The 25,456-nt window shown below is 38.1% G+C and overlaps 1 protein-coding gene across 2 annotated transcripts; it reads left to right on the top strand.

Annotated features, from left to right (window-relative positions):
• The first annotated feature begins 4,066 nt into the window (after window positions 1-4,066).
• On the top strand, window positions 4,067-20,467 carry LOC114361782 (protein zer-1 homolog). Of its 2 annotated transcripts, none has more exons than XM_028316961.1 (8): window positions 4,067-5,327; window positions 6,469-6,671; window positions 6,747-6,918; window positions 6,995-7,156; window positions 11,005-11,163; window positions 13,513-13,662; window positions 17,803-18,055; window positions 19,859-20,467. In XM_028316961.1, the coding sequence occupies exons 1-8, from the start codon at window positions 4,332-4,334 to the stop codon at window positions 20,038-20,040; spliced, it is 2,277 nt and encodes a 758-aa protein (XP_028172762.1). In that variant the 5' UTR covers window positions 4,067-4,331; the 3' UTR covers window positions 20,041-20,467. The 2 variants fall into 2 exon arrangements, with proteins under 2 accessions (XP_028172762.1, XP_028172761.1); XM_028316960.1 differs by having other exon boundaries at window positions 11,002-11,163.
• The last annotated feature ends 4,989 nt before the right edge of the window (window positions 20,468-25,456 follow it).

Raw genomic sequence — 25,456 nt, 5'->3', positions numbered from 1 at the left:
GCTAGTACATAATAATATTTAATTATTTATTTGTTTAACTTCTGATTTGGTTATTGAATTGGCTATTTCGAAGAATTTACTAGGAGATTTAAATAAGGAGATAGCAATACTACAGTCCCCACTAAAAAGAGAGGTCGGCCCACAGAGAGCGAGATAGAGATAAGAAGGTATTTGACTCAAGTTTTTGTTCCAAGTCTGGCCTCCATTTTTATCTTTAGCTTCATGCTTTTAACGTTTCCAATCCAGACGCGCTTCTGATTCTGCGATACGATTGGTCAAAACAGCTGACGTACGCTGTTGAACGACCAATCGTATCGCAGAATCGAGAAGCGTGTCTGGATTGTTGATGTTAAAAATTACCGTAATCGGGGCTCTGGTCAGGCTATAAAAGAAATTATCAAAAACCACAGATATGGATTAGAGTAGATACAACAAGTTGATCGTCAAAGCGTGCCATTCCGATATGTCCAAATGGACATACATGGTCGAGTGATGTTCATGTAATCCGATTACAACAATCGGGTACGATGATTTTACGAGGACAGTAGTACGAACACGGTAGAAAGAAGAAATTATTTACGGATTGAGAATTATAATTAACAGCACAAGTAACAAATAATTAATTAGAATAAAGTAGCAGTAGAAGAAGTATAAAGTAGCATTGTTTTTAATACATATCCTGCGATGTATTCATAAGAGTTAAAACCATGGTCCCTGCATGTGGTGCACTCATACCGATCCCAAGGTACCGTACTTACTCATAACAATAAGACACACACTGATGCATGTATTCATGCACTTGACAAATTTATGTCTTGAAACGCTGGTAGGGTAAAAAAAATAACGAGATTTGACGATTTCTAAGAATTAATTTATTTTAAAAAAGTATATAAAGATGTTTTTGGTTTTGTATTTAACAAATTATCAGTTTTATCGGAATTAATTAATTTTCGAATGGAGTCACACGATATCATTCGATGACTTTGCGAATGCAGTACGATACGATGATACGATTACTTTTACGTTGCGGCAATCACTAAAATTCGCTAAAATGACACTAATGACGTTTAAAAAGTGGCACGCTCGGCTTCAATTTTTAATAAATGTAAAAATGCGTAGTTTTGCCAATACGTTTTTTTTTCATAAAGCTAAGTCAGGTACCTAGTTTTGAAGATATTTCTAAACGACAAAATCTCGGGCGTCGTATACATAGTAGTAATAATAGTGTATACTGCGATCACTGACCTAACTTCTTGATTTGTATATTTCGACATTTTCGACGTTATACAGTGCACTCTGTCTTCCGCGTTCACTGATCTAACTTGTTTTATAATTCTTCTTCTGCTACTTTATTCTAATTAATTACATATTTGTTACTCGTTGCTGTTAATTACAATTCTCAATCCGTAAATAATAATTTCTTCTCTCTACCGTGTTCGTACAACGATCAACTTGCTGTATCTATAACCACAGATATGGATTAGAGTAGATACAGCAAGTTGCTAGTCAAAGCGTGCCATTCCGATATGTCCAAATGGACATACATGGTCGAGTGATGTTCATGTAATCCGATTACAACAATCGGATACGATGATTTTACGAGGACAGTAGTACGAACACGGTAGAGAGAAGAAATTATTTACGGATTAAGAATTATAATTAACAGCACAAGTGACAAATAATTAATTAGAATAAAGTAGCAGTAGAAGAAGTATAAAGTAGCATTGTTTTTAATACATATCCTGCGATGTATTCATAAGAGTTAAAACCATGGTCCCTGGTCCCTGTATGTGTTTTTTTTTTTTTTTTTATGTGATAGGAGGCAAACGAGCAAACGGATCACCTGATGGTAAGTGATTACCGTCGCCCATAGACACCCGCAGACCCAGGGGCGTTACAGACAGGTGCGTTGCCGGCCTTTAAGGTAAAGATACGCTCTCACTCATACCGATCCCAAGGTACCGTACTTACTCATAACAATAAGACACACACTGATGCATGTATTCATGCACTTGACAAATTTATGTCTTGAAACGCTCTGGTAGGGTAAAAAAAATACGAGATTTGACGATTTGTAAGAATTAATTTATTTTAAAAAGGTAAATAAAGATGTTTTTGGTTTTGTATTTAACAAATTATCAGTTTTATCGCAATTAATTAATTTTCGAATCGAGTCACACGATATCATTCGATGACTTCGCAAATGCACTACGATGATACGATTACTTTTACGTTGCGGCAATCACTAAAATTAGCTAAAATGACACTAATGACGTTTAAAAAGTGGCACGCTCGGCTTCATACAATTTTTGACACTTGCTGCATCTATAGTTCCAAAATACAGAGCCCCGATTACGGTAACTTTTAACGTCAACAATCCAGACACGCTTCTCGATTCTGCGATACGGTTGGTCAAAACAGCTGACGTACGCTGTTGAACGACCAATCGTATCGCAGAATCGAGAAGCGTGTCTGGATTGTTGACGTTAAAAGTTACCGTAATCGGGGCTCTGAACTGTCCTGTATATGACATTGACAACGGGGCGCCACCGTCAATACCGGATCGCTGGTTCTGATTTTTGCCATGTTGGAAACCATATAGTTGAACGATGGTAGCGCCCTCCTGTCATTGAGTTTGGTGGGACAGTTCAGCGTGGGTCATCTATATCCATATCTGTGTCAAAAACAATTATTATTGCGCATCTAGGAATGACACCTCCTTAAACACACCCTCGAAATCGCATTTTCAAACCAGGAGGGCGGCGCGGCCATTTTGTTTTTCCGTTTTTTTTCTCACATTTTTGTACACCTTTTGGCAACCTCTACCGAACCCCAAAAAAGAAAAATTCAGGACCAAACTACCAAAGACAAAAAGTTGGTGTGTCAAAAAAGGCCGCCATTTTGTTTTTTGGTTAAAAAAATCTGAAAAAGATGTGTGTTGAAAAATCTAGTTTAGAACAAGCACTGTCAAAGCACCCCCTTCCCCTTTAAACCCCCTAAAAATACCCCTGATCAGTCAGTCTCTGAGTAAACCCTTGGTTAATTTTACGTTTGGGTAAGGTTTTGGGGTTTTTACTCATGTGTTTTGGGTAAGCTTTGCTTTGTGCCTAGTTTGGGACTAAATGGCGCAGTGTATAATGACTAAAAATATGTATTTAATAACTAAAATAAGCAGCGTGATATCTTACTATCCTACTAATATTAGAAATGCGAAAGTTTGGATGGCTGGATGTTTGTTGCTCTTTCACGCAAAAACTACTGAACGGATTTTGATGAAACTTTACAGTATTATTGTTTATTACCCAGAATAATTTATGAAGATCTGTGGCAAACTAAATTTCACGCGGGTGAAGCCGCGGGCAAAAGCTAGTAATATTATAAATGCGAAAGTTTGTATGGATGTCTGGATGTCTGGATGTTAACAACATGTTTGTTACTCTTTCACGTAAAAACTACTGAACGGATTTTGATAAAACTTTAGAGTATTATAGTTTATATCCCAGAAAAACATATAGGCTATAATTTATGCGATCTGTGACTGTGACAAACTAAATTTCACGCGGGTGAGCCGCGGGCAAAAGCTAGTGGATAATAAATGTACTAAATCACTGTGATCTAAATGCTGACAGCAAGTATGCCATTTTGTAATATTCCAGAACATCCTAGTTCCCAGAATTACCGGGACTGCTGCACGTGAGAACCCCGATGCAATCGACCCGCGCGCGCTAGCAGCGCTCTCTGTCTGTTTTTATTGATTTGTAGTATGTAAAATGTAGATAGATTGTTTCAGTTTAGTTCAGGTGACATCGAGGTTAAAACTGGAGTCGCCATTTAGCAAATTCGTCTTGACAACAAGGAATAAAATTTTGTGACCGTTAAAGGTCTATCAGCCATGTGCCTTTCTCTACATAAATACGTTTAATTCATGTTAAATACAAATTAAAATAAAATTACTATACTTTAACGGTGTTTGAAAGTGATTATGGTCATGGCTACGTATTACACTATGAAATAGCGTCTCCTTCGGCCGAGTGAGTTGACGTTTTCGAACGAAATTTTGATTTCCGAACGAACACGTTGAAAAAACTTCTCTTGTTGCGTTGTGCGAAGAAGTAGTAGGCAGCTATCAGCACAATTTTCGATAATAATTCCGGAATATTATAATTTCGAAGTGTGCAACTACTCTAGCAAATGCGTACAAGTGATATAAGTGCAGTGAAAACAGTAGAGGCAAAATGTGAAAAGTGAAGTGAAAGAAATGTTATTAATTTGATACCTTTCTATTTTCTACCTACATCTTGAGCAACAAGAGATTAATATACCCGCTTACAATGCCGCTCGATCATGATATCTCGCTGTACGACAGCACTCCCGACTCATTATTCGACATATGCATGGATTTCATCGTTGACAACTTGAATACTATGACAAAATTAGATCCTCCCAGCCGATGGCGTAAACTGAAAGACGATGTCATATTGCCAGCTGAGATCTGCGAACGGTTCCTGAGCGCGTACCAGGCCACCAACCGGGTGAACGACAACATCGCGAACCTGTTCCGCGACCGCTCCAGCACGCGCCTGCAGAGCGTGCGTCTGCGCAACTCGCGCATCACCGACGAGGGCCTCAAGTGCCTGCTGGAGCACAAGCCCTACGAGGTCGAGCTCGTCCAGTGCGAATATCTCGCCCAAGGCTCTCTAGACATCATAAACAGTAACAGCGAAAATCTTATCTCTCTTAAATTTGGACCGTTGACTACTATTATTTCACACGATGAAAATATATACAGACAGAGGGGCTATATAATCAACGCACCCAAACTGAGGAGGCTGACGATCCACTGCAGGAACCTGCCAATATTCCCGTTGCTGCTTCTGAAACCTCTGGCTTGTCTCACACACTTGGACTTGTCAGAGTGTTCTTCTTTGGGCTCTATTTGGGCTCTCAGTGAATTAAACAACTTAATTTCCCTCATCTTGTACAGTGTACATTGGTCAAAAGATATCATTGACTGGATTACCACATTAACATCTCTGCGGCACCTTGATATATCTCAATCATTTGAGAGACTGTGCAAGTATCTGAATCCAAATGATGTTTTGTCCAGGATTGTGACAAGCTTGCCACACCTGGAGTCTTTGGATATTTCTGGAACTAACTTGGCTGGCTCCGGAGCTGCTACAGTAATGACTGGATCAAATTCACAACAGCAAGTGCGTTGTGATATACCTGGTCTAGTGAGCCGTGTTGACCGTCCTTTGGAATTCCTGGGCTTGTATGGTACTCAACATGGTGCTTGTAAACGACATGACATACCTGCCAAAATGGTAAAAAAATATTGCATCTTCAAATCACTTATATGCAATATTGCAGAGGTGTATCACATTGACACCTTAGTTTTCTTGTTATGATGTCAATGTATACAGGAGCGGCATAGTGACTAACTAGATAACTTGTATTTTATTTGCCTGCCTTACTAAAAAAGTTACTTGTATATATGTTACGGTTAATGTGATAAATTGAAAATTATTAATAATAACCGGTTATTATGAATAATTTCCGACAGTCGCGGTGAAAGTTATAAATTAATCACATTTAACAGTGATTATTTAATAATTCAACCTTAGTACTAACAAATTTCATAAAAGAGAACAACATCTTGTGTACGTGCTCGTGTACAGCCAAACTTTTGAACGTTTTGATATCATATATTAATATAATTTGGCAAAATGAGTTTGGAATGTTTCTTGCATAATATTACTTTTCCATGATGCCTATAACATAATGTTTTGATTTAAAGTGAAAAATAGGTTAAGGTGCGGCGGGGGTGGCCCTTGGGCCACCCCTAAGCCGCCTATTTAGTTTTATACACACATAAATGACCTCATATTAATGACATTTACCAAATCATGCGGTAATTATTCATAATAACCGGCGATTATTCATAATTTTCACATTTATCACTTTGACCGTAACATATACAACTACTAAAGGCTAATTGTTATTGCAATTTAAGTTTATTCAGAAGGCAAATTAATCTTTCTCATATTTGTCTGTAAGTGTTTAATAACAAAAATACAAAAAATTTTGCAATCCAAATTAGCACTTAGAAGAATCACAAAACCACATTCCGCTCAGCTACATTATTGTTTCCAATTAATAATACACAATGGAATACATGATTACTTACAAATCTTTTCAATTACATCTATTCATATCGAAGAAACTGAAATCCCAATGTAAACAGTTTCATAAAAAGAATACTCTACCCCTAAGTAATAAAAGTATTGATTAGGTCCAATGAAGATAAACCATTAAACAATATAATAGATAATGTGTTGAGTTTTACCTTTCTTTATTTTCTTATATTGCCTTTTTACCTCTCAAGGTGTCATGGTGAAACCACCTCTGCAATAAGTCAAATGTAGATCACATGCAGGTTGTCAAAATGATTTTATTACTTCATAGATATCTGGTGATGCCAATGAAGAACAAATACTCATAGCAGCTATGGCATACATGGAGAGGCCAGCTATGCTGACGCATGCTCTCAACGACTTGTATTACCTATTCCGCTATGAAAACAATGCTTATGTTGGAAGGGCATTGTCCGTTGTACTCCTGGCTATGGATCGCCATGTCTCAGAAAAGCACATTCAAATATCTGGAAGGTAAATAATGTCAGCACAATATTAATTTCCTTGTATAATGTTTCTGATCTACTAATGATTTCCATTGTATTCTAGTGCTACCTTATTCTACATTGTGAAAGGAAAAGAGAGGGAACGTATTGGTATTAAATTGAAGAGGCGAATAATAACAGCTTTGCTTGATGGCATGGAGGCTCATCTTGGTGATGACACAATGATGAGAAACGGATGTCTCACACTTTGCCAATTTAAAATTCCCACTGATGTGGTAGGTTGACCAGCATTACTTCATAGTTTTTTCTTTATTTCTCACTATGTCATTATTAATCAATACTTGTTGACAGCTCTTTGAGTATGAGCGGGTAGTGCAGATATTGCTGAATGGGGTATCTGATGTCAATCAAGAAGGGTTTGTGCAGCGAATTGCCATTTATTTGCTGAACTCACTGGCCTGCCAAGTCGACGGAAAGCAGAAGCGATTCTTAGGAAATCATGGAGCTATAAGTGTAAGTATTATTTTGCATTTTTAAATAAATTACTTTGGTTACCTATTTTTTTATACTATTTATCAAGCACTTTTAAATTGCCCCCAAATCTTGCCATCTGCGAAATATGTACATAAAAAGCAACTGCAAAATGAATTAAATAAGTTCGATATTAGCAAAATGTTTGACAGTTTTTGAGAATATTGCTAACAAGCTCGCTCCAAAAAATTCTAAGTGCAAGTGCGAATTTACAATGAGTTGGACAGTTATGAAGCTGGGCGTGATAATCTTTGGTTTTTTAATGATCAGAGAACAAATATTTTGTTTTAGCTCTGATTTATACTTTGATTGAATTCTTGGACGAAGTAGGACCAAGATGCGTTTGGTATCATTCCATATTTTGTTACTATCATTATGAACTAGACATAATAAACAAAATTGTAATGCGTGAGATTAAGTAGTAGGTATGGGTCAGTTTGTGCAACAAAGCATGCATAGCCGCATAGGTGTAACTACGCGCCTGCCTGTATCGATCTGCGCGTTTGAAGATACATAAGCGATACATACATACATATTTCGTGAATATGTAGGTGCGTGTTATGTACGTGTTCACGTTCTGAAATTGCATCGCGTTAAAGCCGGCTTAATTTGCGGCACGTCCTGTGTACGCGCGCTGTGTGCGTTGGCTTACACATAACACGATGCTAGCTACTAATGTAATGACTACCTAATGTATTATGTAGGTATAGCCTGACCAGGAACATAAAAACCCTCGCCATGTTGCGGAAATCTAATGGTACTAATTTCTTTTAATGGCAACAATAACTAAAAACTTCATTGACATGTCACCTTGCATGTCAGTCTATTGCTGTCAAAGTGTAAACAATCTTTATTTAAAAATGTGCGCAATTGATTTTGTGAATGAAATTGCTAAAATCTTTTTAGTCGTGAAAGAAAAGTGGTTCACAATGTGTTAAAGTATTTGTCGAAGAGAAATACCAAGGGTTCGGACAATATTTTCATTGAATAATGTTTCCAACAAAGGTTGTCAAATTGACTGACATGTTTATCGTATAGTACAGTCCACTATGAAAATTAGCTGTGGTTTGTTTCAACTACCTATTTTAAAGTTTTTTGTCACTTTCTAAGTGTTGGATTTTATGGAATTGGGAAAGAAGTACCGAGTTTGAAGCGTTCATGAGCAGACATTGCAGTTGAATATTCAAGTTCTGAATTTGATTATTGATGAATAATAAAATAAATCCTACTAGCTTGATTGATGGTTTAATTTAATTTATTTAAACCAGATTACCTATAATAATATGTTTTCGTTAATTTATGAAAATATTAAATTAGCCCATAATCCTGAATCCTGATACATAAAGTTAGCCTATTAATTTAACACAGGTACGACTGTACTCAGTGTTGCACTATCAAATGCAATTGATGCGCCTCTATGCCAGGGTTTTTATGTTCCTGGTCAGGCTATAAAATGTTTTTTCAGTATTTGCATTTACGATGTAACAGTGTTATTGCTATATGCTTGCAATCTCATGCAATGATACTCGCGATTTTTGTAAATGGTATAATATTCGATTTTAGGTAATGCTGTGATAATATTCGTTAGAAGTGTTAAACTGATAATAAATATAATATATGACTTAGGTATATTACTCAATTAAATTATCCACGTTAATAGGACTTTCGGGTTTTTGTACGTTATCAATACTTGAAGATCGTCTTTGAAACATTATACCTTGTTATAATGGGAGCCATGTAGTCTGCTTTCGGCAAATATGTTTTTCATAGGTTGTTAACCATAATAAATACTTTTTGGACGCTGTAACTAAACGCAACAATATCTGACTACTTCAGGCTAGCGCAAATGTATGTGTTGAGATTACGTCTGATCAAAATAATTTCGGTTCATCCGCTCCGCATCCGGTGCATGCATGATGATGCATAATAGTTCATGAACCTTGGGAGTTGACATTAAACACACCTTGTTATCTAGCGGTCTTTAAAATCACGTATGATATATGCCTAAAAATGGTTATTGAGGCAATCAATATTATGCCTAAAAATGGTTATTGAGGCAATTTTCGTCCAGAGCCCATAGTACTTGCTACTGAGATTGATTTATGCAAACCATGTGTTTGATTGTTTCCAACATCATCTTGACTTAGAGTATATTTACATAAATTTATTTGATTTGATTTGATATGCCGCCGACGGCTTTTGTGGCTTTGGCGTAAAGCCCGTGTGCGGTGACCCTTAGTACCGTAGAATTTTGCTGAGTATTCGTCATCCATTATGGCGCACAGAAATTTGGCAGTTTTTAGAGCAGAGTAGGGATTGATTGAGGGAGTTATTGAATAATCCTGGTAATGGCGAACTGCTGATCATATTATTATAATTATGCAACAATTGGCTAAAGTTGATGTCAAAAACATTTGCGAAGAAATTATATTTTATTTATTTTCATGTGTTTGTATTATTTTTATTTCTGTACACAGTTTAAGTTTTATCCATGCCAGTCTGATTATAGTATAAGTATACTCCTCAGCAAACTACGTAATCGCTCTATACAACTCGACTTTCCCAAATGTTGCCAACTGCCCAAAAAATGCATTTGAAAAATCAGATATCTGAAACTTTTTACAAAATGGCCGCTCACTCGGTCGCCATCTTGATTTTCTGAATTTTCGGATTTTTCCCATAATTTGGGTCGTATAACCGACTAAACACCCATTTTTGGATTTTTTCTGCCATATCTCCTTCTGTCCGTCCTTTTAACTTTAAAGACACCCATGTCGAAAAAAATAATTTTCCCCGTAGCTGCCAGTGTTGCCAGGTTATCGAGATGAAAATGGTCAAATGTCATTTGTACGACCCTTTTGCAGGAGGCGTCATCCAAATTTTTGACCGGAAGTCGTTATTTCCACTTTCGACATTTTTGGACCAAATCTCCGAAAGCATGGCAACACTGGAGAAATTTCTTCACCCAAGCGACACCTCTTGACAAGACACACAAACGCCTCATACAACTCGTCTTTCCCAAATGTTGCCAACTACTCGAAAAATGTCACCTTTCAGTTTTAATTTCACTTTACAAAATTCGACAACCGTCATTCAGGACTGATTTTTCGCAGGCAACCCTATACCACCGTGTTCATAATGAAATAATCTTTATTTTCATTTATATTTGATTAAATTATCAGACCGATGCAAAATGCTCTATCAATTTACCTGTTTATACCTGGCAACCCGAGAGTTATGACTGGAAAAGAATAGGCAACCTAACGTTTGCATATTCTATGGGCTTCATACTTTCGATTGGTATAGAGTTTGTTTAATAGTCAAACCGATGAAATATTTAAAAAAAAATCTTTTTTTAATGATTAATTAATCATATCCTGGACTGAAATTTATTAGGCAACCCTTAAGCAATATAATTATTGACATGTTAAATTGTATATAAAATATGTTTCATCAAATAATCATCTCGGTGAAGGTCGTTGTATAGCGGGATCTTAGACTATTAACAAATTTTGAGTTTTATGTTTACCAGTTAGGCCCAGAACAGACAGTGAAACGCAACTGCAACGAAATTGCAACTGCTAGTTACTTTTGAATTGCATCTAAGTTTCTGCCATAGCGTCCGTTGAGAGACCACACATGACGCAACCAGTTTGAAACTTTCAGTTTCAGTTTCATTCATCAGAATCATCAGAAAGTTGCAGTTTCGTTGCAGTTGCGTTTCACCGTCTGTTCTGGGCCTTAGCCCAAATGTTTTTGTAAATGTCTGGGTTATGTGGAGCTTAGAAGTTGTGTAATTATGTGATTGAGGAGGTGCATTGTTACAGAAGATGCTGAATCTGATCTCCGACCGGCTGGAGCGTCGCGTGTGTGACGACGTGCTGGAGGTGGCCTGGTCCACCATGTGGAACGTCACGGACGAGACGCCGCAGAACTGCCAGCGGTTCCTGGAGAACCGCGGCATGGAGTACTTCCTTGCCTGCCTCAAGGTTGGTACAGCTTGGCTTTTGAAGTCACAATCAATACTCATTCTTTTATTGCATAACCACATTAGCACATTCACATTAGGTCTTACAATTTAAACAGTTATACAATGTGGACCCTGTTAGGGCACAACAACTTTAGGAAGGATGCAGAACGACGATCTTATCAGTTTCAAAATAAATTACGCGCTTCTTCTCAGAACTTGCCAAATGTTTGTCTCGAAGCGCTGGTAGGGCAAAAATAGAATGAGACATGTATAGGCTCCATAAGAGCGTTTGACGATTTGTAAGTGCTAATTTAATTAGTCCTACACAAATAAAGATAATTTTGATTTTGATTAATGTACAGATTGAGTTTGGTGGAAATGTCATAATTAAACGATTACATAATCTATAATATAAAAATGAATCGCAAAATGTGTTGGTAAGCGCATAACTCAACAACGCTGTAACGCCTGAACCAATTTTACTAATTTTTTTTTATGTTCGTTGAAGTCCAATTAAGGTTTTAACGGCGTGATTTGCTAAATTCAAAACGGGGTCCACGAGTACGAAGTCGCGGGCGGCCGCTAGTTATAAAATAAAAATAAAATTATTAAAGTAGGTATTATAATGAAAAATATTGGTTAAATTGTGTAATCTATTTTAACCCTGTAGAATGCTGCTTCATAGTTTACCTTTAGGCTTCTTGTACACGCATAAAATTTTACCGTATCTGCCGCAGACAAGACAATAATTAATTCTTAGTTAGTCAGCGCCGGTACACGGTTCGTGTATTGAAACGACACGAATTCTTGCGTAGGCCCGCGACTTTTCTTAGCGTGTATAAGCGGCCTTTATATGAGGTCAAGTTGTTGCAAACAATAAGGGTTATTTGCACTTTTGGCATTGTCAAAATATAAAACAGGTCATGCTCTTCAAGTAGTTAATTCATATATTATCTTCTATCAGTAGGCAAGCAGTCACAGCATACTTTCAAGAGTCAACACTCAATGATGATTGGGCCAGTGGCGTCATCGTTGATTATGCATAATAATAACAAACTTTGTGCATACTTATGTTTACCAAAGTCCTGTTACTAAATGCACGCAGCACCACACTGGATTCTATCTTCTTATTATATAAAAGAAAGTCGTGTTAGTTACTCCACTTATAAGTCAAGAACGGCTGGACCGATTGAGCTGAAAATTGTCAGGGAGGTAGTTTAGAGCCAGGAGAAAGACATAGGATACTTTTTATCCCGTTATTTATTGCCATTAAGGCGGAACAAAGTTCGCCGGGTCAGCTAGTTATGTATAAAGAGCTGAAACGCCACAAGGGGGATAAAGTAATGAGGGCCCGTCGTGTCATGTCGCCACGCGGGAAGTCGGATCACGCGTTGACACACGCGCATTATTTGACCTGGTTCAAACAGCGATAAGCGCACGGTTGCTGGGCAGTTCTCGTACTTTTGCATCAAATCGTAACCGCACGGTTACCGCCTCAGGGAGAGAAACGACGTCCATCCACAAGGTGGACCTACGACATCATAAAGGTAGCAGGAAGGCGCTGGACGCAGGCCGTTACCAACCGGTCAACATGGAAATCATTGGGAGAGGCCTATTTTCAGCATTGGACGTCCTATGGCTGAAATGATGATGATGTGAGAAACGCGCTAATGAGAACCATGCGGATTGTCGCGTGTCTGATGACCTAGACCTCTTATCGTCTCACCGGCGACCGCAGTGTGTTAACCGTCTCTATTGGATTCATAATCTAATCTAATCTACTAAAATAAACAAATATCAATATTTATGTAATAATTTGATGTATGAATTNATGTTGGGAACTAATTATACGTTCTACTCATATCACTCTAGGAGCTACTTTCCAGCTGGAGTAACGTACACGTATGAATTGGCATGATTTAAGAATTGATATTATTCTTTATTTTAATGAGGGTTTTCGCGAATGAAAGAACGCTAGATGGCGGGACGTGAATGTGGGGTCTGACTGCTGCGTGATTTGTGGATTTTGACATATCTGTCAATGTCATGTCCAAAATAACCAGTCATGCAGCATTTGGACCTCGCGTCTACGTATTGCCATCTGGCGGATTTTTCATTCGCGAAAACCTTCATTGGAGCCCAGTGAAAACCAGCGTCGTGGCCTTCCCCACCGTGGGCCATGGCATATGCTGAGTGGAGTCCCATTGCGATGGGCATCGCTGTTGCGACAGGATAGCACTGCTCAGTTCACTTTTTCTGTATACGTACTCTGTCCTTAACTAAGTGATGTTTATCGTGATAAATGTTTCTTACTTTCTTTCTTTAATTTTCCAAAATCTCGATTAGCCGTATTCACTGTGAATTCCAGAGTTTCCCCGACAAAGAAGAATTGCTTCGCAACATGATGGGGTTGTTGGGCAACGTCGCTGAGGTGGCCGAGCTGCGGCCGCATCTCATGAACAAGCTCTTCCTCACTGTGTTCTACGACTTATTAAACTCCTCCAGTGATGGAATTGAGGTCAGTTTTGTATTTAAAATTGCAGTGAACAACAGGTGATGTGGAAATCATTGGGGCAGGCCTATGTTCAGTAAGCCTAAGTTCACCCGTGGCTGAAATGATGATGATAAACGGGCCTACTATTCCTACCTCTCGTTCCCACCGCTGCAACTCCTGTGTAGCCAGGCTCTGCAGCTTATTTTTCACAAAATCGCTTAAAAGCACGGAAATCTACAGCTTGACTAACAGTAAATACGTAACTAAAGAAGACCAAGTTTGTCCCGATGTTTGTAGTGCAGGAGATATACTTATTTTGGATCTTAATTGTGACCAATAGAAATATATTACAATGTGATCAAGTTTTCAGTCCCCAGAACATGCTAGCTGATATTTTTATTCGAGAGCTGCAAATACATCATCGCCACAGAACATCGGTTGATGCTCGCTTTGTTCAACTGCCACATACATATACACTCAGCGGCACGGAATTAGGCCCAAGCCTAAACAACCAGATATGAGGTCAAATAGGTGTTGTATACCTAAGTTTCGTGTGACATGTTAACAGAACATTTGTGTTTGTTAGTTTAAGAGGCTAGATTAATAAAAAAAATGCGTCTGTTTAACTTTTTTGACTCTAGTAACGCATTTCGTTGTTGGAGCGTAAAGAGTACGGGTAAGTTTAAATTCGATATTAAATGTTGTAAGGGTTTGGCGTTTCGTTTTTTGTTTTTAAATTAATCTTAGGGTTATTCTTGTTTCCATAATTTGAGAATAATGTCCATTCCAGCTCAAGTTACTCAAATAGTGTTGCTTAGAAGTCAAGGGCGTATGCAGCGGGAGATGGCTGAAACTTTCAATTTATGGCGTACAAACTTAAGATACACGTTAAAAAGGCATGACCAGACCGCCTTTTACATAAGAAGACCAAGAAGTGGGGAATTAAGGAGTAAATCAGCGCGCGATGACCCGATAATCGTGCTTGCAATATCAAGAAATCGGGTTCTCACTACGTTTGAGATACGCCAGCGTTTACAAACAGCAAGCCCAGTGAATGTCAGTTAGCACACAATAAGAAGAAGGATGGAGGATCATAACCTGCATACTCGAAGACCAGCTCGAGGACCATAACTTCTCCGATACCTCTGCGAAATGCGACTTACGTTTTCCAGAGAACATCCAAATTGGACGCAAGGCTAATGGAGTAAAGTTCTATGGATCGATGATTGCAGAATCACCTTAAGAGCTCCAGACGGCCGTGGAAGTGTATAGAGAAAGTGCGGAGAAGAGTTACTACGCAAACAGACAGTTTTCATAAAGATTTTACTCCATTAGTCTAACGTACAATTTACATGTTCTCTAGAAAACATAAGTCGCACTTCGCGAAGGTATCGGAGAAGTTATGGTTCTCAAACTGGTCTTCGAGTATGCAGGTTATGATCCTCCATCCTTCTTCTTATTGTGTGCTCACTGACATTCACTGGGCTTGCTGTTTGTAAACGCTGGCGTGTCTCAAACGTAGTCAGAACCTGATTTCTTGACATTGCAAGCACAATAATTGGGTCATCGCGCACTGATTTACACCTTAATTCCCCACTTCTTGGTCTTCTTGTGTAAAAGGCGGTCTGGTCATGCCTTTTTAACGTGTATCTTAAGTTTGTACGCCATAAATTGAAAGTTTCAGCCATCTCCCGCTGCATACGCCCTTGACTTCTAAGCAACACTATTTGAGCAACTTGAGCTGAAGTAATGGACATTATTCTCAAATAATGGAGACGAGAATAACTAAGATTAATTTAAAAACAAAAAACAAAATGCCAAACCTTTACAACATTTAATATCGAATTTAAACTTACCCGTACTCTTTACGCTCCAACAACGAAATGCGTTTCTAGAGTCAAAAAAGTTAAACAGACGCATTTTTTTTATTAATTTAGCCTCTTAAACTAACAAAAACAAATGTTCTGTTAACATGTCACACGAAACTTAGGTATACAACACCTATTTGGCCTCATATCTGGGTGTTTAGGCTTGGGCCAAATTTCGTGCCGCTGAGTGTATTTACCAAAATGTGAAAAAGTGTAAAACAGAAATAATCTAAATTTCTAGAACTAAATGTGCAATTTGCCCAGATACGAGCTCTCCACTGTCATACACCAATATCCAGAGAATGATATAAAGCTCCAAACATAGAAATCTCAGAAGCAAAATGTCTAGAATAATGAGACAAATAACGCAGAACACCCCCATGTATGTTCTACGATTTTGCTTAGTTTAGGAGATAGAGCTAATTTTGTGATTCCTTTACTATTACTACTAACTACTTAACCCTTAACCACTGACGTGTCATTTTGTTACACTAACACTGACGTACGTACGGCATACGTACGTAACTTTGAAGACCTCCTGATGTATCAATAGAGCGTAACTTTTGTGAAATTTGAATTTAAATTATTCACCCTTGTTTATATTAAACAGAGATAGTAAAAAAACATAGTAAAATTAATAGAATAGTATGATATTGGTGAAATCCTCCAGATGTAATAAAATTTAGACAGGCATTTTTCTTTAAATCAACACAAAAATATTCGATAACACTAGGAACTTCTATTTTGGCCATATTAAAGATTAATAACAGTTTAAATCAGGAAAAAATCTCAATAGCAATAATTCACAAATTAAGTCACTTTTTAATACAGTTCATTTAGGAAGACTATTTTCTATAGTCTTTCTTTGTTTGATGACCTGGTCACCAGTTTGCCGTGCTTCAAACTAGCTAGGAAATATGAAAATATGGTATACAATCTTCAGAAGAAGTCAAATCCAAAGCCATGAACTAAAGCTCCTTCACCATCATGATGATTGTTCTCGAAAACCGCAACCGATTTTTTGCTAATTTCTTCGTCATTTTTAATAATTTTTGGCGTAAATGAGGTTTTTTATATATAGACGGCCAAGTAAATAAATCAAAATCAAAAAAAAAATCAAAATCAAAAATATTTATTCAGTTTAGACCACAAGTGGCACTTATGAACGTCAATAGAAAATAATAAAAAAAGAAAAAGGTAGCCCTTATGGGGCACTTTACATGTCTCCTTATCTTTTGGGCCCTACCAGCGCTTCGAGACAAACATATGGCAAGTGCTGAGAAGAAACGCCGGAACAAACTCAAAAATTAGACTGCTAACAATTAAATTTTTCTATGGACCAACATACAAAAGCGATGTTGAAAAAGTTACACTAACACTGACGTTACGTACCACATACGTCGGGTGGTCTAGCTCTCCTACTTAGGGACGTGCTACCTATCTATTTTCTCCAGTCGCACACGCATCTCTGGCCACTAGGAACCTACCAAAAAGGACACGCAAAAATTCCCACACAAAATGAAGTTTTAAACGAAAAACCGTTTGACCGACGTACCACGTACGTACGTCAGTGGTTAAGGGTTAAACTACTTATGGCTGGTTTTTAATTTTTTTCTCACTTTGGAAGTTTCTCTAAGCGTAAGTAAGTAAAAACACTACAAGTGCTCGCCAGATATGATTTGATAGGTCGGATAAGATGTTGTCGCCCGAATTATTTATATTATTTGACTTTAAAAATAGCTATGTCAACTGTTGTTGGTAAGTTATTAAAAATGTCGCGTTATTTTATTTTATGTATTCGGAAAATAAACACCTTACAAATACATAAATTGCATAGATACAACATAGCTGATCAAAGCCTATAGTTTTCAGGTCTATGTAGCTAGTTCGGTTCGGTCGGGTTTCCTCCCACACTGATGTATTGCTCGAATCTGTAACGTCGTATTGCCGGCGAATGTTCCCGATGAGGGGTGCACCTTTTGTTTCTCTATTTTAATAGTGATGTTTGTTGAGGTGAGCTACAACGCGGCTGGCGTGCTAGCTCACATGACATCCGACGGACAGCACACATATTGTATACTTTTAGCATCGGCGATCGGCGATTTAGCCGCTTTTTAGAAGCTGAATGCAGCGACCACATATTCCATACCGCACACTTAAAAACGCCTAATGCGGCAATTCACGCGACCGAACTCATGAAGTCGCAAAATCGCCGACCGCGATGCTAAAAATGTGTGCTGTGGCACTTTGATCTGTGGACCTGTGGTTCTCTATGTTAATAGTGATGTTCGTTTAGGTGAGCTACAACGCGGCTGGCGTGCTAGCTCACATGGCATCCGACGGTCCGCGGGCTTGGACAGTGGACGAGCCGTCGCGCGACGCGGTTCTGGCGCGCGTCGCCGCCGCCGTGGAGCGCTGGGACCTCAAGTCGGAGAGGAACATCAACTACCGCTCCTTCGAGCCGATCCTGAGCCTGCTGCACGCGCACCACACCCCGCAGTGCCAGCACTGGGCGGTCTGGGCCTTGGCCAACTTGACCACGGTCTACCGTAAGTTAATGCAAATTAATAATCAATCAGACGGCCGTTTGGTGAAGTGGTTCGAAACGGACTACTATTCCGGAGGTTGCGGGATTCGATTCCCGCACAGTACAAACATATGTGTGTATGAACATATTAGTTTGTATTGGACTGGGTGTTTTCTATGTATTTACAAAAAAAAAGTAGTTAAGTATGTTTATATCCGTTGTCTAGTACCCAGAGTACAAGCTTTGCTTAGTTGGGACTAGAAGCGCAGTGTAAAATGTCCAAGGATATTTATTTATTTATTTAAATCAAAATATTTATTACTAGCGGACGCCCGCGACTTCGTACGCGCGGACCCAGTTTTATCCCCTTAGGGGTTAAGTTTGAGTTTTTTTTTAGAGTTTTCCCTGAAATTATTCGAACTTTTCTCGCCGTGAAAACCATCCTTAGACTTCAACGAACATTAAAAAAAAGGATTGGTAAAATTGGTCCTGGCGTTGTGGAGTTATGCGCTTACCAACACATTTTGCGATTCATTTTTATATTATAGTAGAATATTTATGTAAGCCCTTTTCAGGGCACTTATACGTTCGAAACATAGCTTGTCCTGCCACCACTTCGGGACAGCATATGGGCTGGCGCTGAGAAGAAGTGGTGGAAGAAACTCAGTCACCTTTGTTGTAATAATCCGACTAACCCCACCTTGTAAGCTAATTATGCGTGAATATCCAATTATAGCAAACCTTCGAAAACACGCAAGTTTTTACTTCAAAATCTTATACAATCTTTTGTAATACATGATTAATCCTTCAAGGCCCGACATGTATACCTCTAAACTCAGTCTGAACTGAGTTACGAGCATTAGAAGTTTGATGATTTTGCATACTAGATTTGCTTTTTGCGCGCAAGTTTTGTAAGAAATTGCAACAAAATAGTGACATTGTATGTGTAAACAAACAATACCATCCATTAAAGGCTCCAGACATCAGTATGCAGCAGAATCAGCGCAATAAAAAAATAGCGCAATATTTTGTTGCAATTTCTTACAAAACTTGCGCGCAAAAAGCAAATCTAGTATGCGAAGAATTATCCGGACTTATTCCTGCCGCCGCTTTTCGCCACCGATCTACCCGACAGCACTTCCACCCCCATCACTTAGATGGTTGGCAGTCCACAACAGTACGTTTCTCTAGAAAGTTCCTGCCCCGTACAACCAAACTGTGGAATGGACTGTCGTCTGCGGCGTTTCCGGACGGATACGACCTGCAAGCTTTCAAGAGGAGAGCGTATCTTCACATTAAAGGCCGGCAACGCACCTGTATCGCCCCTGGGTCTGCGGGTGTCTATGGGCGACTGTAATCACTTATCATCAGGTGATCCGTCTGCTCGTTTGCCTCCTGTCACATAAATAAAAAAATTAGGTAGAATTTATGTATAGTATAGGGAACATCGCCAAAAAGTAAATTATGTATGTAGGTTAAGATGGTAAGTTATATTTTTACTGAAACAAAAAAACTATTTGTTACAAATATCTCGTCCTAAGTGGTGTCCGTTTCCATTACAAACATACGAATATCTTTTTGCAATATTGTATCAATTTTCATTTTGTCACATAAATGTTTGTAAAGAAAAATTAAATTTTTCTACTTCTCCTTACAAAACGGCGATTTCATATTTTAATACCTGTTTTGGAACATTACAGTTAATTAATATGCACTCCCAGCGTTTAATTAATTCAAATTTCCGATATTGATTTAAATCAGTGATTTTTATTAAAAATATTATGCAATAAAAATCGTGATTTAAATCATGCAACCCTTCTTCCAGCCGACAAGTACTGCAGCCTCATGGAGTCGGAGGGCGGGCTGAAGCTCCTCAGCGACCTGCTGGTCCACCCGTCCCCGTACAAGCTCATCAAGGACCTGGCTCGCACCGTCATCGCCAACTGCGCGCACTTCGCCGCACGCTCGGACGCCGGCCCTCCGTCCCCCGGGGCTATGGACAACTAACTAATGGAGTACTTCGAGGATATCTATCCTCTGATGCGCGAATAGCTGCAGTGTATCAGGCTCTTCACATACGCCATCACCATCATGTGCATCGGACTCACCGCCGCGATGTTCTACCTTATCATGTACGTGTAGTGAAAAGTCTGAGCGGTTACGCATCAAGGACAATGTGAGTACAAACGTTTTACGAAGTGCACTCGCGAACTATGTAACTGTTATAGTACAATAAGCCAAGGTAAGGGTTAATATTTTCCCGACGACTCAAAATTATAGCAACTATTTGCAGCTAATAAAATAACTAGGATTGTATCTAATTATTTCGGCGACAGTTTAATTAGCCTCGAAACTGGGCTATTTTAAAAATTTTAATGACGGTGACTTTATTATTAAGGCCATGATTTCCCAAATTGTCGATATTTGACCGATTTTGTTTGCAGNTCAGTTCAGACTGAGTTTAGAGGTATACATACATGCCATAGTAAGTTTGGTTTATTACACTATTTTGTAATCAAAAAACATAGTTTGATCGATGGCCGCGCGAAAAAAAAAAGACGCCACCTTCCATACAAAATCTGGCATTGCCATTAGCGGCATTCATTGCTATGCGGACGACAGCACGGTTGATGCTGCTTATACCGGCTGCGCAAATATCTCTCGGGGGAACGTCATTGAGAGCCGTAACAAACTTGTGTCCGAAATTGAAACCTCCTTGAAGGAGGTCTCAGACTGGGGTCGACGCAATTTGGTCCAATTTAACCCTACAAAGACACAAGTTTGCGCGTTCACCGCCAAAAAGTTGCCGTTTGTCGTATCCCGCTGTTTCGAGAGCACTCCCCTAACTGCCTCAGCCAATATCGGAATCCTTGGTATCGACATATCGAGCGAAGTCCAGTTCCGTGGTCACTTAGAGGGTAAGGCTAAATTAGCCTCGAAGAAACTTGGTGTGCTCAATAGATCGAGAGTCGAGACGGTATTTCACTCCAGCTCATCGTCTGCAACTTTACAAGGCGCAGGTTCGGCCTCATATGGAATACTGTTCTCATCTTTGGGCAGGTGCGCCCCAGTACCAGCTTCTCCCTCTGGACCGCATTGAACGGAGAGCAGCTCGAATCGTTGACTGCCAGGACATTTCGGATCGGCTTGACCCCTTGGCGCTGCGTAGAGATGTATCCTCACTGTGCATCTTCTATCGCATGTATCACGGGGAGTGCTCCGAAGAATTATCCGGACTTATTCCTGCCGCCACTTTTCGCCACCGATCTACCCGACAGCACTTCCACCCCCATCACTTAGATGGTTGGCAGTCCACAACAGTACGTTTCTCTAGAAACTAGTTTACATTTTTGTGATCATTTGCTTACTATTTTTGTCGGTAAAAAGTATTTGTTTGACTTAATATTATCATCTTTATTTGACATTATTGATTGACAAACATTTGTGTGCATGAACATTATAATAATGTTTGTTTCGGGCTGGGTGTTTTCTAACCATAATATGAATGTATTTATTTATGTTATGTTATTTAAGTAATATGTTCATATCCCATAGTACAAGCTTTGCTTAGTTTGAGACTAGAGGCGCAGTGTTAAAATATTATGTCGAAGGATATTTAATTTTATTATTTATTTATTCACTATTTGAAGGTTACGGTTTAATCCAACTTACGGCTTGTTTTTACACTGTGGCGTCATCGCGTCGCGCGAGTGTCAGCGCGAGTGTCAGTGCGAGGTGTGCGGGGGCTGAGGTAACGAATGCACGGCATCGAGGCGGTAAATCCTAGCCTTAAGATGCCTTCATGTTTTAAATATTTCTTCACCTTCGAAAGAGATTATACATGTTTTTTGGATGTCTATTTAATTGAAAATTTAACTCATTTATTTGGGAGCTACTTTTATTTTTTGTCAATACTACATGAAAGCAGCTTAATTATTTAATTATTATTTGTATATCCCGTATGATTATTTTGTCGCCGGGTTAAATACATGCCTAAGATAAGTATTCAAATTATTATTAGACCTTATCAATAGTCGCTCGTCACGAAACGGTGTGGACATTGATGTATTTTTGAACGTTTTCGTTACACGAGAACGTTTTTGAGATTTCAATTAAATTATACACTTCAATTATATACTATTGATCAATTCTGATTGTTCGTACGTGTTAGTGAGTAAGCTGTTTTAATCTCTAGTGATTTATGTGATGATCGCGACTATGTACAGTCGCCGAGGGATGTGCAGTTGGAACCGCTCCAAGGCAGCTAGTTTTAGATTCGAGTGTTTCGATGGACACACCGTTTCTGCAAAAGCAGCTCGAACTTTATGTATTCCGTCTAAAAGATTTATGGAATTTAACTCTTGTCGAGCTTAAACATTTTACTGTCGCCATTGACATTTCGAGCTAGTCAGCGCATTTTAAACTAACGACTGACAACTGACCGTAGCCGAGTACACTGAGAGGCACACACACAACTCACCGTCTCAAGTCGTACGTTTAAAAGCGTGCACTAATAGTAAATCAATCATCTGTCTACAAAACTGTTTCAGGATTTCACCTAAGTAGGTATATTATATTCAAATATCGGTGTTAGTAATAAATAAATAGTGTGAGATAACGATAATATTATGATGATGGATCTATGGACAGGGGAATTATTTGCTTTAATCGTAAAATGATCTGTTTAACATAGATTATGTATTTTTGATTGACACTATTATACTTATTTATATTTTTAACAAAATTAAGTAATATTAATCTTGGTTAAAAATAAGTTGCATAATTTTATTGATGAATACAGCTTTAGTTCATACTGTATTACTCAGTTAAAACTTTAATATATTTTGTTGCAGCTATTTAACTTGTGTATTAAAGTCTATATTATTTGCTTGTAGAAAGTTTTTGTAGTATAATATATTCCTAGTTCGTATTTTATAGACATAATTATACGTAGATGTAACGTAAAATTGTAATAATATCTTCAAGCAAACTGTGGCAAAATGATGTCATTCAAATCACTACATAAATACTACAACTAAGTGGCCACTCGTAGCAAGTCGATTTTATTGAGACTAAGGTAAAACAATAATCTATCCGTATTTTGTAAATAATATTTTCATGAGTGTTTCTAGTAAACGACTTATACACTTAGAATTAGAAATAAGTATATTGCAAAATTTTTAATTATGAAATCAGTAGGAAACCCGAGGGATTAGGCAGCTTGTTACAGCACACGCCAGGTTGGTTGATAAGGTCTATTGGAACACACTGGTATAGGTATTGGATCTGTATAACGCGAGACTCATGTTGTGTTGGCTTTTGATCATTGTTGCTGTGACAAACTGACACCTCTGGTCTGGAGATATTGCCAGTAAGTTTAAGGTTGATGTCATTTTAATGTTGTTTAACGGATACATAAAAAACTCTTAAATGAAAAAAAATATTTATATGGATATGTGTCTATCTATACTCTATGAATGTTCAGAGAGTACCCCGCTCAATAATTCCTGGGGTGTATTATAAGTTCTATGCCGAGGCGGGGGTCCGGGACGCGAGCTCGCAAGGTGAGCTCACTTCTGTAGCTCACCTATTTAAAATATATTCAATGTTACTCCTATATTTAAATGCGCAGTATTGGAAAATCGTGTCATTTTAGATTAAGCACTTTTGAAGTGAGTATACTATGACGATAAATCGATGTGTATTATGTGTCTATAGCATAGTTTACGTTCTCAATATACCTACAAGAATACAAACATACTAATGAATGTTTACTTTAAAATGCAAATAAATGTTGTAGATTTAATCATTGTCAATTTTCTTGACTAAATATCACGTAGTTGTTTCAATATTAACAATTTGCAGTTTTGTCTTTTCTGGAATAAACATATGTGTCCTAATATTACATAACTAATCAAATGATAACATTCGTCTGGCACTCTGTATATTCTGTTGTGAATCCATCCACGTTGTATAGTTCAGAGTTATTTATTTTACTAGCTGTGACTATCAATATATTTTCTACATATGCAGCGTTTTTCGTCCAGTAGTTTTGTTTATCGAATTGAAACACATCTTATAAACTATTCATAACTTTATATGACATTGTATCTTTATACAATATGCGGTCGTCTGTAAGGTATGTTTTGCAATAGAGCTGTATGACCTTATTCGTACCACATAAACTCTACGAAGCAAAACAGATCATAACGTTCGCCATAATAAGGTCAGGCTAGCTCTACGGTCCATTATGCCGTACAGACAAACGCATATTGAATGTTTGTGTTTTTGTTATAAAATTACATTTATTTACAAATTAAAATATGTTGAAATATATTAATTCTAGAAGCCTTACCTCTTTAAACAAAATTAAACGTTTTAGTAATTAATATGTTATCAATAAATAATGCATGAATATTGGTGTTTTATTTCACCTTGTCCCACTAGGATTCCCAATTTTAAACTCTTGGGTGTCGTAAAACACATGTTAAATTAGAGCCAAAATTTTATTATAAGCTGCACGTGGACAACTTTAGTAAAGTAATTATAAATAAAGTGACAGTAAATAAATTTGGAAGAATATTGCTTGTAGGTACACTTGACAGCATATCAGGACTAATGTACCTACATTTTTGTAGCAAATTACACTAAACATTACGATTATCATAGTGTATAGCTTGCTGTGACATTGTTTGTAGCTACAGAAAGTTCTCAATAATATTTAAACTTATACTCCCTTATTACAAAAAGTTGACTGGTTGAACTCTGGTTTAAATTTGACATTTACTATGGAAATATTTAAACCAGTGTTCGTTCTGGGTTTAACTTTTTTTTGTAATAAGGGGATTAGGGCACAGAATAATAATAAGTTGATTAGGGTATCATTAAAAATGTTAAAGTGAATGTAAAATTGCAGATTGTCTCCGTAGCATGTCCACGGGTTACGCATCCATATTGTTTCACATCCGGGACGAATGCTGTAACGTGTCTGATCCTGTCGAAACTCGTCATTCGGAAGAAGACAAGTAAGTAACTCTAATAATATCTCAACAGTTTATTATATTATCAAACAGATCAATTGGCCCTTGCGCGTGTGGTGCCATAGATACTTGTACAATCATACACCCCATAACTCATATTAATGACTGTTTGTGTTTTCAAAATCACGTAAAATTAATAATAATGTCTTCGGCTGGTGGTCTAATTATGAGTCTATATCCACCCATAAAAGTTATCGAGTGTCTACCAAGAGCCACCACTCCGACCATAGACCAGACGGTCTATCGACTGGTCTACGTCTTCCGTCCACCTGTGTCCTGTCCGACCATAGACCAGACGGTCTATCGAGTAGTCTACGTCTTCCGTCCACCTGTGTCCTGTCGATGGTTGCACTTGGATACGGCCAGCGCAAGGCCGGTCGTTG

This window comes from Ostrinia furnacalis, unplaced genomic scaffold, assembly GCF_004193835.3.
Source record: "Ostrinia furnacalis isolate ACB-3 unplaced genomic scaffold, ASM419383v2 OfSCF6000, whole genome shotgun sequence".
Lineage (NCBI taxonomy): Eukaryota > Metazoa > Arthropoda > Insecta > Lepidoptera > Crambidae > Ostrinia > Ostrinia furnacalis.
This window is presented reverse-complemented; position numbering and strand designations above follow the sequence as displayed.

Excerpts from the sequence above, each read along its gene's own strand:
- LOC114361782 (XM_028316960.1), top strand. The coding sequence starts at position 4,332 with ATGCCGCTCGATCATGATATCTCGCTGTACGACAGCACTCCCGACTCA. Across the intron at positions 6,919-6,994 it reads TTAAAATTCCCACTGATGTG|CTCTTTGAGTATGAGCGGGT; the intron begins GTAGGTTGACCA and ends ACTTGTTGACAG. Across the intron at positions 7,157-11,001 it reads GAAATCATGGAGCTATAAGT|AAGATGCTGAATCTGATCTC; the intron begins GTAAGTATTATT and ends GCATTGTTACAG.